The sequence below is a fragment of the Zalophus californianus genome, chromosome 2 (genome assembly GCF_009762305.2).
Source record: "Zalophus californianus isolate mZalCal1 chromosome 2, mZalCal1.pri.v2, whole genome shotgun sequence".
Lineage (NCBI taxonomy): Eukaryota > Metazoa > Chordata > Mammalia > Carnivora > Otariidae > Zalophus > Zalophus californianus.
The window spans coordinates 38,090,453-38,104,060 of record NC_045596.1 but is presented as its reverse complement, the minus strand read 5'-3'; the positions used below and the strand labels follow the sequence as shown (position 1 = coordinate 38,104,060).

Here is a 13,608-nt window from a genome sequence, read left to right as displayed (position 1 = left end):
ATAGCTTATAACCCATTATTATCATTATTTTGTTGCTCAAAATAAATTTGGCACTGGGACTTCCTATAGTTTGGCTTCTGTGTCCTTTCATACATCACCATCATTTTCTGATCACATCCTTACTTTTTAGTACATAAGATATTCCTGGCTCATCTTGATCCAAGCAATAAAATTCACCATTTCTCCAAGGTATTTAGAAATCAAGATCAGGGCAGTAGATATATTCATTAATATTGGGTGTTATTGCTTCTGAACCATTTCAGTGAGCAGAAGTAGAAAATACATGTTCTACAAACACATTCACGGGCATCTATATTTCTATATCTGTCCCTTTTTACATGTATTATAAACCGTGAGTTCATACTGACAGCTCTGCTTCCGAACTAAACACCATGGGGTTCGTTCTAGTGTTTCCTCTTTCCTTATTTGTAATTCCTTTTTCCAACAGTGAGACACCTGGCTCTGATTTATCCATAGCATATTTTCTTATCTTTTCAATTCCAGTAAATACAAAATATGGTTCTAAAATTTTAACATGTCATTTGTCTATGAAAACAAATTAACTAGGAATAAAATACTCAAGTACAATTATTTTCATCTTTAGCTTTACAGAATGTAATTAAAATATTGTTCAACAAAGTTAACTTAGGTTCTTATCTTTCCTATTCCCTTCAATGGTTATTTTATTCATTTCTAATATAGTTTGACTCGAGTGTTACTGGCTATATTTCACTTTCAGTAGAATTCATTGATGGCTACTTTTAGTACTTGCATGGTTTTATTTGTTTATATTTAATTCCCTAGTCCATTAGGAGTTACTGTATGGTACAAAGTATGAATCTAATTTGTCTCTTTACTGAATGGCTTTTCTGTTGGCTAAACATCATTTATGAAAGAAATCAATCTTTACTTCTGTTATTTGAGATACCCACTTTCTCATACTTTACATTTTCTTATGAACTTTGGTTATTTCTGATCTTTCTGTTCCATTCCCTCATCTGTTTTTCTATGTGTCACTACATTATAGTAATAGTAGAGATTCAACAGTATATTGAGGCTAAAACATTTTCTATTAATGTCTTATAAGGCTAGTTCCATGTCATATTTTCATTTGTTTTGTTTTTCCTTTCAGTTTTTCTGGCTTCTTTTTATTTATTTATTTATTTATTTATTTATTTATTGAGAGGGAGAGTAGGGGTGGGCGGGGAGAAAGAGAGGGAGAGAGAGAATCTTAAGCAGGCTCTGAGATCATCACCTGAGCCAGAGTCAAGAGTTGATTGCTTAACTGACTGGGCCACCCAGGTCCCCTATTTTTGCATTTTTTAACAATAATAAATTTAGCTCTCTAAAAAAAAAGATTCATAATACTTGTTTGTTTATTGGGATTGTGTTAAATTTGTAAATTAACTTTGAGAGAACTAACATCTTCATAACACTGAGTCATCTAATATGGGAACATGGGCTGTCTTTGCAATTCTTCATATTTATTTTGCATCTTTCAGAAATATTTTAAAGATTTACTCATACAGATTTTTCACATTTTAAAAATTGAGTCCTAAGTATTTAATCTTTTCCCTGATGTGAAGGGTAGTTTCTCAACTATAATGCCCTCTACTGGTTATTAGTTTTGTGTATCAATGTTATTGATTTATGAATGCTTATTTTATATCCTACTACCCTCATGCTGCTTTACTGACTTTTTTATGGTTTAAGCATTATCTGACTTTTCAAAATATGCTATCGTATCGTATATAAAGATAATTTTATTTTTTCTTTACCAATTCATATGCAACTAATTGATGTCTCTTATCTAATAGCATTTACTCATATCTCTAGTATAATATTGAGTAATAGTGGAGATTGTAGGTAACTTGGCCTTTTTCTAGATCTTAGTGGAAATGACTAATGTTTTGTCCTACAAAGATTTACATTAAGAAATTATCCCTCAACTTTCTTGATTTTGTTTTTATATTTTATATTTTTAGTTATGTATTTTTTGAATAAAATCTTTTTTTAAGGATTTTATTTATTTATTTGTGAGAGAGAGAGAGAGCACAAGCAGGGAGAGCTGCAGGTGCAGAAGGAGAAGCAGACTCCCCACTGAGCAGGGAGCCTGATGCCGGGCTTGATCCCAGGACCCTGAGATCATGATCAAGCCTAAGGCAGCCAATTAACCGACTTAGCCACCCAGGTGCCCCTTGATTTTGTTTTTAAATCAGGAAATTGGTATTAAAATTTGTCAAAGGCATTTTCTGTATTTCTGGAAATAATTATGAATATTTTCCTCCTTAGATCTATTAATATGGTAAATAATATTAATTGAAACAATTTGCATCCTGGAGTAAAGCCTCCTTGGCCATGATGTAGTATATACTCAATGAGGTGTTGGATTCCATTTGCTAATGTACTATTTACTATTTTACATTGGTATTCATGAATGATATTCATGTTTCATTTTATATTTGAGTACTGTCTTCATCTTTCTTAGATATCTTTTTTATATTTGTTTCATGGTAGGGAGTTTTCATTTAGTCTCAAAGGTCTAGCAATTTATTGAGCTTTAGTGACAACTGGTCTTTGGAGATTTTATAGAATTCCATCGTAAAATCATCCAGGTCTCATGTTTTTTGGAAATAATCACCTTGTTTTCCTATGGAAATTGGTCTTTTTATACTTTATACTCTGTCAGGATGAATTTTGGTAATCTGTATTTCCTTAAGAAAAATGTCCCTTTTTTCTATATTTTCAAGTTTATTTGCAAAGAAGTCTTCAAAGTAGTCTCTTAGGATTTTAAAAAGTTTCTTCTGTTTCAAACTTTACTTCTGCTTTTGTAACTTCTTACTTTATATGTTGTATTATTACCCCCTTTTTTTGGCCAAGAAAATTAAAATAGTCTTTTCCTCTACTTTGTTAATATCTTCCAAAGCCCAGGATCCCATTTATTAATGAGTTCTACCATTTTTGTATTAACTTCCTCATAATTTCTACCTTGTCTTTATTACAACCTTCATTGTATTTCATTTTGTTTTACCTTATTTTGTTTTTCTAGTTTTTGACTTGGGAATTTAATGATTTCTTTTCACTCTAAGTTTTTGGCATGTTATCTGTGTTTCCTTGCTTCTTTTGTAGATTTTGCCTCATAAAAGTAGCTGCTTTGTTATTTGGTTTATAAATATCCTGTGTATTATCTTCATAGTGACTTGTGGCTTTAAACATTAAAAAGGAGACCTTAATTGTCATATCTAAAGCTTTTTGACTTAATTTATGCTTAAATTATGCTTCTTTTTCTTCTATTTCTTCAGTTCAATCAATTCTCTGGTCATTTCTTCCTATAAGTTTTTTTTCATGTGTGGGATGGGGAGAGGACATTTCTTTACTTATTTTCTGAATTTCTGATTCAAGGTTTTTTTTTTTTTTTTCTTGTCCTCAAATGGTTGTTTGAACACTTTTGACTGTTTAGAGTATTGTCTTACAACTTTTTTATTTTTTGGGCTAGTATTTTTTGAAGAGATTTTCCATAGTTGATTTGTCCTGGGTCTTGATTTCTTATTTCTGCAACAATTTTGTATGGATCTCTTCCTTTTTTTCCCTACTGTGTTTCTAGTTTGCAAGTGTTTTTTAAGATTCCTAATTCATCGACATTCTTTTATGTCATTATAGCAAAGCCAGATACTTTAAATGAATTTGCTTTGTAGATGGTGCATATTTGTTTCATGCTAGGAGAGGAATGGTATGATTTCCAATTCACTGGTTCTCTTTTCTTGTAGGAGCATGAAATCCACCCCGCCTTTGCTTCATTTCCTACTCACCACCCAATTATTAAAGCCCACTTCTTTTTTCCCTTTTGACATTTTTTTTTCCACCCCAAAACTACTTATTTTGGAGACTGCTCTTTCACATCACATATATTGGTAGATCGCTTTCCTGTTAGTTCTTGTTCTGGCCATAGGACACATTTATTTATTTATTTATTTATTTATTTATTTATTTATTTATTTGAGAGAGAGCATGAGAGATAGAGAGCACGAGAGGGAAGAGGGTCAGAGGGAGAAGCAGACTCCCCGCTCAGCAGGGAGCCCGATGTGGGACTCGATCCCGGGACTCCAGGATCATGACCTGAGCCGAAGGCAGTCGCTTAACCAACTGAGCCACCCAGGGGCCCCATAGGACACATTTTAAACACTTTCAGATTCATGGCACACTTATTCTCTCCGCTTGTCCTCTTCCATCTACTTTTGGTAAGTAGCTCTCTTCTTTCTTCCTCTGTTTAGCTTAGTCTGCTTTGCTTACTACAAATTCTTGCATTAGAACAGAGATGAGAAAGAGCTTGAGAGATTTTTTGCCAGGATTTGGTGGTTTTGTTTTTTTATGTTTCTTTTACAGTTGTTTTAGAATTTGGGCATTCTCTGTCTTCAGGTTATGCTGAGGCCATAGTTTTTGGGTACTTGTATTTTTCCCTTTTTGTTGTTCTATATATTTTTGGAGGAAATATTAAGAGATGAAGACAAGAAATTTGTACAAATTTGCTCTAAACCTTTCTTTAGGCTTTCACAGTTTATTCCTTTATAATTACTTCTTGGATACATTGACTAGTTTAAGTGAATAATGCTTAATTTAAAAAACTAGGTTGTGTTCTGGGTATATTTTTGTTATTGATATCTAACAATTTGATTTTCCGCCAAGAACATACTCAAGTTAAATTGTTGCTCAAATAATCTATATATCAACTTTTTTGTATTTTTTATGTTTTTGTATTAAAAAATATCTAACTGAAACCATTAATTTTTCTATTTTTCTTAAGTCCATTCAGTTTTTGCTTAATACCCATAATGAAACTGTTTAGGTATGTACAAATTTAGGATTTTTATGACTTTTTATTGAATAGAAGTTTTATATTTGGATTTTGTTTACTTTATTATTAAGTATTACAATCTTTTTCTTTTAAATAAAGTGGTTAGTGCAGATAAATTTAAGATAAATATTGTATATATATATTTTAAATCTACTGTTTTTATATTTGTTTTGTTTTCCTAATCTGCTTAATCTGCTCTACACAGTTTTTTCTTCTCTATTCTTTCCCTCATTTGGATTCATCCATACTTATAGTTTTATTTTCTCTTTATAGTATCTTATTAAATATAAAATTATTTATCATTTTTAGTGATTAAAATGTGTATTCTTACTTTATTAGATTTAATCATAAGCCAATAACTTTATCACAATTCAAGGACATTTCAAGCCATTTACCACAGAAACTCTAGTCCTTTTTTGATATTATATCTATGTGTTTTTATGCTGTATTTTGAAATAACAAAATTATTTTAAAGTGTTTAAAAGTAATTAATGTTTACCAAGAAACTACTCCCTTTAGTATTCTTTCCTTTCTTCTTACTGTGTTTCCATTTAGAAAAATATTCCTCTCAGTATTTCTTCAGATTTACAGTATTGTAAATCTCATGGCAAAAAATTATTTCAGTTTTTATTGAAAATATTTTTTTTAAAGATTTTATTTATTTATTCATGAGAGACAGAGAGAGAGAGGCAGAGGCAGAGGGAGAAGCAGGCTCCCCGCTGAGCAGGGAGCCTGATGTGGGACTCGATCCCAGGACCCTAGGATCATGACCTGAGCCGAAGGCAGACGCTTAACTGACTGAGCCACCCAGGCGTCCCTTATTGAAAATATTTTTAATTCACCTTCATTTGAATGATATTTTCAATGAATATTTAAACTCAGGATAGCTGCTGTTTTCAAACTTTATAAACTTCACTCCATTGTCTTCTCAATTCTATTATTTCTGTTGGAAAAAAAACACTTTTCAACAACAATGTTGCTGTTTTAGAAATAAACTATTTTTTTAATCTCTGTTTGTAGGTTTTCTTTGTCTTTGGTTTTCTGCAGTTTTATATAAGGTTCCCAGACTTTTTTGTTGTGTTTTTGGTATTTGGGAGAACTTGCAGGATTTCTTGAATCTATTTGTTGGAATTTCTGATTGCTTTTGGAAAATTCTTCACCAATATTTCTTCAATTATTTTTTCTATCTCAATTTCTCTGTGACTCCAATTGCTGATGTTTGACTCTTTCCTATGTCCAGTATGTCTCATACACTTTTATATAATTTTCATTGTTTCTCTCTGTGTTTCATTCTCTTTTTTTATTATTGACCCCTTTTCTACTTTCATAATTCTTACTTGTAGTATTTGCATCTGATTTTTAAAGTATTTCAAGTATTTTATCAAATTTGCCATCTTTTCATCATTTTCTTATATATATTAACTGTAATTATTTTAAAGTCTGATAATCACAATATCTTGATCACTTGTGTGACTTTTTAAAAAATTTCTTTTTTGGGGCACCTGGGTGGCTCAGTCAGTTAAGTGTCTGCCTTTGGCTCAGGTCATGATCTCAGTGTTTTGGGATTGAGCCCTGCATCGGGCTCCCTGCTCAGTGGTGAGCCTGCTTCTCTCTCTCTCTCTCCCTCTGCTGCTCCCTCTGCTTGTGTTCTCTCTCTCTCTCTCTCTCTCTCTCTCTCTCTGTTAAATAAATAAATAAATAAATCTTTTTCTTTTTCATTTTCTCTCTTGGTTTAAGGTGAGTTACCTCTGTTTCATTTATGGTATGTTAATTTTTTATTAAATGCCAGTAGAGTATATTAAAAATAATGGAGATTTAGATGATGTTATTTCTTTCCAGAGAGGATTTTAATTTTGGTAGTAGAGTCAAGAAAGGAAATCACCTTCATTTGGCTCAAACTGGTGTATTTCCTTTTGTAAAACTTTCCTTTTTCCAGGGCATAACCATTTGAAGTCTCTCAACTGATAGCCTGAGGTTTGTACTAGGAAACCTTCTCCTTGATGGCCCCAGAGATGCCGGAAATAGCTGAAATCTCTCCATATTATTTTAGACGCCTAGCAGCTGATTTATATTTGGTTTCTTAGCATCATACTGTGCATATGCACAATTTAGGAATTAGCGAATACCTTGAGGTGGAATTTCATGGAGAATGTCTGATTGAATCCTCTCTTGTTCATTTTGTTGCAGAGAAGTCTTGGCTGTCTTGACAGCCCTGAACTCCAATTTTGTCTCTCCAGCCCAATGAGACAGATGCAAGTTCTAAGTCACTGTCCTTTTTTAATCACCATTTCTGTGCAGTAAAACAGCAAATGCACCAAAGGGGAAAAGTGGCCAGTATAATGCAGAGCTTACATCACTGCATTTACATTCTTTCCAGGAAATTGTTGTGTCAAATCCTGATTTTGTTAGCTGCTGTGTGATTCTTTCAATATTTTTTTTAATTTTAAATAAATCATATAGTCATGTTCATTGAGATGTTAATTTGATACCAATTATTTATCATAAGAAGCAGAAAACTGTACTTCCATTTTACTCATCATACTTCACTATTATTAGTTGATACTCTCTTTTCTTCCTGTAAATAAGATCCCTGAAATAGATCATCACCATATCCCTGGTCGCTAAAACAATGCCTGAAGCATAAATTTAAGGTTTCACTTACTGTTTGCTGAATGAATATTTGCTGAATAGAAGAAGCCAGTGTATATAATCTTTTTTATTCCATGTGTAGGTATTTTGACAGTTCTACCTCATCAATTTAGCATTTTAAAAACATTATTTCAGATCAAGATATGGACTTTCAAATTCCATGTACATCTGTGACATCATCACTTAGTTTAATAGTGTAGATTAAACATGACCTAAGAACCGTGATGATCGTAATGTGTATAGTAGCATTTTATTTGTGCTCCTCAGAGTATAGATAATGAATGCCTTACTTGTTGAGGTGCTCTTTGCAGGCATTCCTTTCTGTCCAAAATTTCATTAGCATTTTTATTCTTCACTGATGTTATGAAAACTTACATAATGAACTTACTGAAGACTTTTAAACTTAATAGCAAATTGACATTAAGGTTTTATAATTTTAGTAAATGTTGTATAATTCTAGTAAATTTTCAACTACTGTATGTTAAATCTTTTTCTATTTCTTAACAACCTTTTGGGTAGAGTCTATGGCTTTCCAAGCAGTTTTAGTGATTCATATACTTTGATCTAATCCAGGAATTAATATCTGAACAGAATTAATGTTATCACTCTCCCAGGACACAAGGTACACATGTGCCACCAGAGAGGGACTTGGTGGGGTGAGGAAGGGAGCAGATGTGATCTGTTCTTTTATTCAATCTGCTTAACTCTTCTAGGTTCCTAGTGATGGGAACACGTAGGAGATATGAAGAGGAATGGTCTTTGTGTTCATTTAATTGGGTGCAGTTGAAACTTTTGTCTTGTTAGTTTTCACTTCATTTCCGGCACACACCAACTGGCCCTTGATGTACTTTGAGAAGCAGTTGTATAAATAACAAGTTTTATGGGTAGGAGGGTAGGATTTTTTTTTGTTGTTTGTTCATAGGCATATTAACTGTTTACTTCCTTGACGTGCGAAATTGCGATGGTTCTATCTTCCACCTGCCTTAACTCCTTTCATCAACAAGATCACGCTCCTGCTGTACAACTTTCTTGTGTCAAAAAACTGGTGAGATCCCTCTAGCCCAGTCAGTTTCTTTCGATGTGAGTTATACTCACAAGAAATTAAAATATCCTAGACACACTGAAGAGTAGGTATGCAGACACTCCACTGCTTTTTTTTCTTTAGATCCCATCATTCCTTTCCACCTTTCTTCCCACTTTCTTCCCCCCCCCAGATCAGACACAGGAGCAGGAGCAGGTTGCTAAGTCTGCTGTCTAAAGAAATGTTTAACTATAGAAGGAGAAGCCCATCTTCTATTTTCCTAAGATGACATTTCCAATAATTAAATATATATATACTTGATTAAATATATGTATGGATTATATTACATTAAAATAGATTATTAAATATATATTAAAATTTTCATATGTATGTGTATTGAATACTTGATATTGGTTATCAGCTACTGACTACTTGAAATATGGTTAGTATGGCTAAGAGAATACATTTTTACTTTAATTAATTTCTATTTAAATTTAAGTAGGCATATGTACCTTGCATAGTAGCATTTTATCTGTTCATCTCAGAGCATACCTAATAAATGACTTAACTATTGAAGAGCTCTTTGTAGGCATTTTTTTCTATCCAAAATCTGGGTTAGTATCATTTCTGGTTTATTGTGTTGGTATCTATTGGCTAAAGTATTAGACTGCACTTAAGAACTTATTTATCCATATGTACCTTTTCATCCATACGTATCCATATGTAACCTGCAGAAGGAGATGGTGAGTGTTAGTTGACATTTCCTTGTAGCAAGGCCTGGGGAGAAGGATCCAAATGTGATATCTTTGGGTTGAGAAACCCCTCTGTCTATTCTAGGGCAAGAAAAACATATTAGTTATGGTTTTTTCAAAGTCTGTGTATTATAATGGTAACATATAAATCAGTGGGGCTATTTCTTTTTTTTTAAATGCCTATTCTGTTACAACAGAAAAGACTGTTAAACTTATGTTCCAGGATTAGAGATTTTAATTGACCTGAGTTAATTTTTAATTCACCTTAATTAATTAATTAATCTGAATTAATATACAAAAGTGACCCAGAAGCTACATAATCTGCTAAAGATATCTTAGAGCAATTTGAATATGTCATCTAAGAAAGCATGGTTAAAAACAATTAGGAAATATTTTAAAAATCTGTTTTACTTTATATTTTCTGATTAAAAACTGATTACCCATTTCTACAGTTGGCTGTCTTCAGTTTTGCCTTAGCTACGTGGAAGCTGTGTGTGGAAACTTCATTGATCTCACTGCTTTCTTCTTTTTAAATTCTTTTTTGCTTCTTCTTACTGTTCTCTGCATTTTCTTTTAAGTTGCTTGGAATGTCCATTCTTATATTCATTCTCACTGAGAGTTTATCTTATATTCTGCTGAGATACTTAAAGCAAAGCACTTAGAATCACAATGCAGAAAGAGGCCTTGCAAAAATAATCCAGTGTCCTCTCTACCTGCTTTTCATCTATCAAAAATGTAATTTGCTAGGGTATTACGTTTTTTTCCGTCATTATGCTGTCACAAAAAAGACGATCTTTCATTTCCATGTGCGTTGAAGAATTAAACATAGTCTGTGCCCTCCTCCTAAAGATCATTTAATGGGCCTGGAATGACAATTTCCTTTTAGTCTCCTTTTTTATTTTTGAGTGGAAATCTGATGTTTTCTTTTTTAAGTATCACTAAAATCCTCCAATTGAACAAACTTTGTACTGAGAAAATCATAGAGCTAAGAAAATGTACTCACTCTACCAAGAAGCCTATATTTTAAGTGATTTCACCCACAAGTATTGTTCATAGTATGAATCGATAAAAGTGGTGATGAGTCATTATTAACGAACAATGACAGTTTTCTGTTGTTTTCCTCTGTGCTGTATATTTTGAAGCATGTAATCTCTAGCTGGGGTTTTAAAATTAATCTGAAATATTTTAGTTCCCTTTCAGGCTTATTCTTCCTCATGTTCTGGAAGTTTAAAGAGCTACATGAGGGGCGGCTGGGTGGCTCAGTTGGTTAAGCATCTGTCTTCAGCTCAGGTCATGATCCCAGGGTCCTGGGATCCAGCTCCGAGTCAGGCTCCCTGCTCAGTGGGAAGCCTGCTTCTCCCTCTCCCTCCCCGTGCCATTCTGCCTACTTGTGGTCTTTCTCTCTGCCAAACAAATAAATTAAAAACAAAACAAAACATACGAAGAACTAGATGGAATACTAGCAGCCCCAAGTTATAAAATAGGGTACATAATAACTAAGGAAATACTCATAGTTTGCAAATATACATTTATTAAGTTATCTATTGAATATCTTCATCAATAGCAATGATCTACATTGGACTCACTAATGTGATTCTTCTTTTGTCTTATCTCAGAGGAACGTGATTTCCGTTGCTCATGAAATATTTCAGTGTGGCTCATGCCCTAATGCAAAAGTTAATACTTTTCTAGTATTATATATTTGTCTCATGATTGGTTAAGGAAATATTGATATCAGGAAACCAGGATAGATCACTCATATCTAAAACTTTCTATACTATATATGGGAAAAGTATGTCCTATAAATAAAAATGCCCCCAAGAATCATTTATTTCTCAGCATAGACAATGTTCAACCCTTATTATCATGTAATAAAGAGATGTTCAGTGTTTGTTGATTTATCAGATGAACTGAAAAAAATCTAATTAAATAAGTCTGGTACGTTGCACTTAATTGCTTATAACTGGCAATAAACATACTTACAAATGGAACTTACAAACCTATGTTTTTTTTTTAATTAATTGGCTTTCATAAAATTCATTCTGTAAATCTAGCTAAAACTAGCTTAATTATATGGTATTTATTGGCTTCAATTCATAGTCAAAAATAAATGGCAAACAATTAAAGCAAATCATCTCAGAAGTCATCCGCCTAAGTTAAATTATAAAGCCTTCTATAAATCATATGACCTACTTATTTAAGAAATCTAATTATTGGCTAGCAGACTGAATTATATTACCATGTATTGTATAGGTCTAGAGACCTATACTTTTGCATACTAAAACTATTTTTAACAAATCTTATTTACTTTTCTAGCTAAAATATATATATGTATATATATATGTATATATATATACATATGTATATATATATATACACCATGTAATAAAATCTTTACTTGAGGAAAACCAAACTATGTAAATATTATTATGTTTTTCTAAGTGTCGTTTGTTTTTTAATTGCGAAGGATAAAATTAAATATTGTTATAAAATTATATAATCACTGTTTTTCAAAATAACTCAAGTTTTCCATTGAATTCTTGCTAGCATGGCAAATCTGCTAGGTTGGAAGTTTCCAAGACAGGGGACTTGGGGGTGGATAGAGACTCCAGGCAGGTTTAGCTATGTGTTAGAGGGGGAGGTGTGTCCTGCCAGGTCTAACATAATGTCTGAATTGTAAGAATGATAAATATTAGGCCAGAAATGGGAAGTCAGATAAAATTTAGAAAGGAGAACTGAGTAAGTGTTACTAAACATGCCACTTTATTGTAGAAACTTTCAATCTACTAGTAGGTTTTTCTGCTTTATTTTGTTTGCATCATTTCTATATAAATCTCTCTGAGATATGATAGGTTTTCTTCTTGAAATCGTTTACTTCTTCTTGTCTACCTTGTGAACCCTTTATATTCACTCTTCAACAAGTATTTGCAAATTAGTAAATGAATTCTTTATATTTTATTTGGTGGGACAGGGGAAATAAAATAAACTATGTGAAAATATTTTTCATAGCAAACTAAAAACCATAATCCAGTATTATTGCAGGTATTCATTAATCGTGTCATTTGCTAAACACTTAAAAGGCTGGATCTGCACTACACATTTGATAGACTATAAAAATACTGATATACAATACATAGCATTTAAGACTAACTGGGAAAACACAAATGGTTATGTACAAAACACAATAGATGAAATCCATGGTGACATCTATACAATATACTCTGTGAAATTTAGATAAAAATACACTTAATTCTGGAGCCAGCATAAACAACCTAAAGGAATGTTGTTGATAGGGAAGAAAGAAGTAAGAACAAATATTTATGAAGCTCCTCATAAGAATCAGACCTGAAGGTGGATGCTTTACAGACATTATCTCCTTTAATCCTCATAACCATGCTTCAAATCCCATTGTGTGCTAGAACATCCTTTTGCTGGCTCACAATAGCTATTTATTAGATACTGTCCCAACTCTGTGTTCAGTGACTTCACATTTGTATCCTTAAATCAACCATTGTGGGAATATTTACCCATGGGTATCGGCAAAATCTACAAATCAGGGCTTCCCCACTATGGGAACAAGGCTATTAAACAGTTACCAGCACATCACTGATAGGCGTTAAGTAGGATTGCATAATATTTAGGTTCTAATATCCATTCGAATTCTAAAACCCTATCATGTAGCAGAGAGCAAATTATCTAATAAATCTTATTGAATTAACTTCCTTAATTTTAGTGAAGGATTTAGATATTTATAACATTTTTAGGTTGTACATTAAAGTGTTTTTAGGGGTGCCTGGGTGACTCAGTTGGTTAAGCATCCAACTCTTGATTTCAGCTCAGGTCATGATCTTAGGGTCTGGGGTCAAGCCCTGAGTCAGGCTCCACACTGAGCACGGATTCTGCTTGGAATTCTCCTTCTCCCTCTCCTTCTGCCCCTCCCCTTGCTCATGCTCTCTCTCTCTCTCCCTCTAAAATAAAATTTAAAAAAATCTTTAAAAAACGTTTTTAGTTAAAAATGTTAACTTTTACGTACATAATTGATTTTTGAACTGAAAAGATATTTGTGTTTTTGTAGTGGGCGATGTTTCTTAATTTCCCAATGAGGACTATTTTATTATTTAAATGGTAAATGTTATTTATGAAGATTTATTTAAAGCTAAGATTTATTTAATACAACCTCTGATCTTATCTTTGACTATTCTCTGTGTTGGTATTTTGCAGTGAGGCCCACAGTAATTGAAACTGATGTTTATGTAAACAGCATTGGACCAGTTGATCCCATAAATATGGTGAGTGATGAATATTAAAAATAATTGTCTGCCATAGAGTTCTTG

General features: G+C 32.6%; 1 protein-coding gene across 2 annotated transcripts in view; it reads left to right on the top strand.

Annotated features, from left to right (window-relative positions):
* Window positions 1–13,608, top strand: part of GABRG1 (gamma-aminobutyric acid type A receptor subunit gamma1) — an 85,989-nt gene that overhangs the window by 23,267 nt on the left and 49,114 nt on the right. For both annotated transcript variants that reach the window (XM_027600581.2, XM_027600580.2), the window contains exon 3: window positions 13,496–13,563. In XM_027600581.2, coding sequence (XP_027456382.1) covers window positions 13,496–13,563 — 68 coding nt within the window. The remainder of the gene's footprint in view (window positions 1–13,495; window positions 13,564–13,608) is intronic.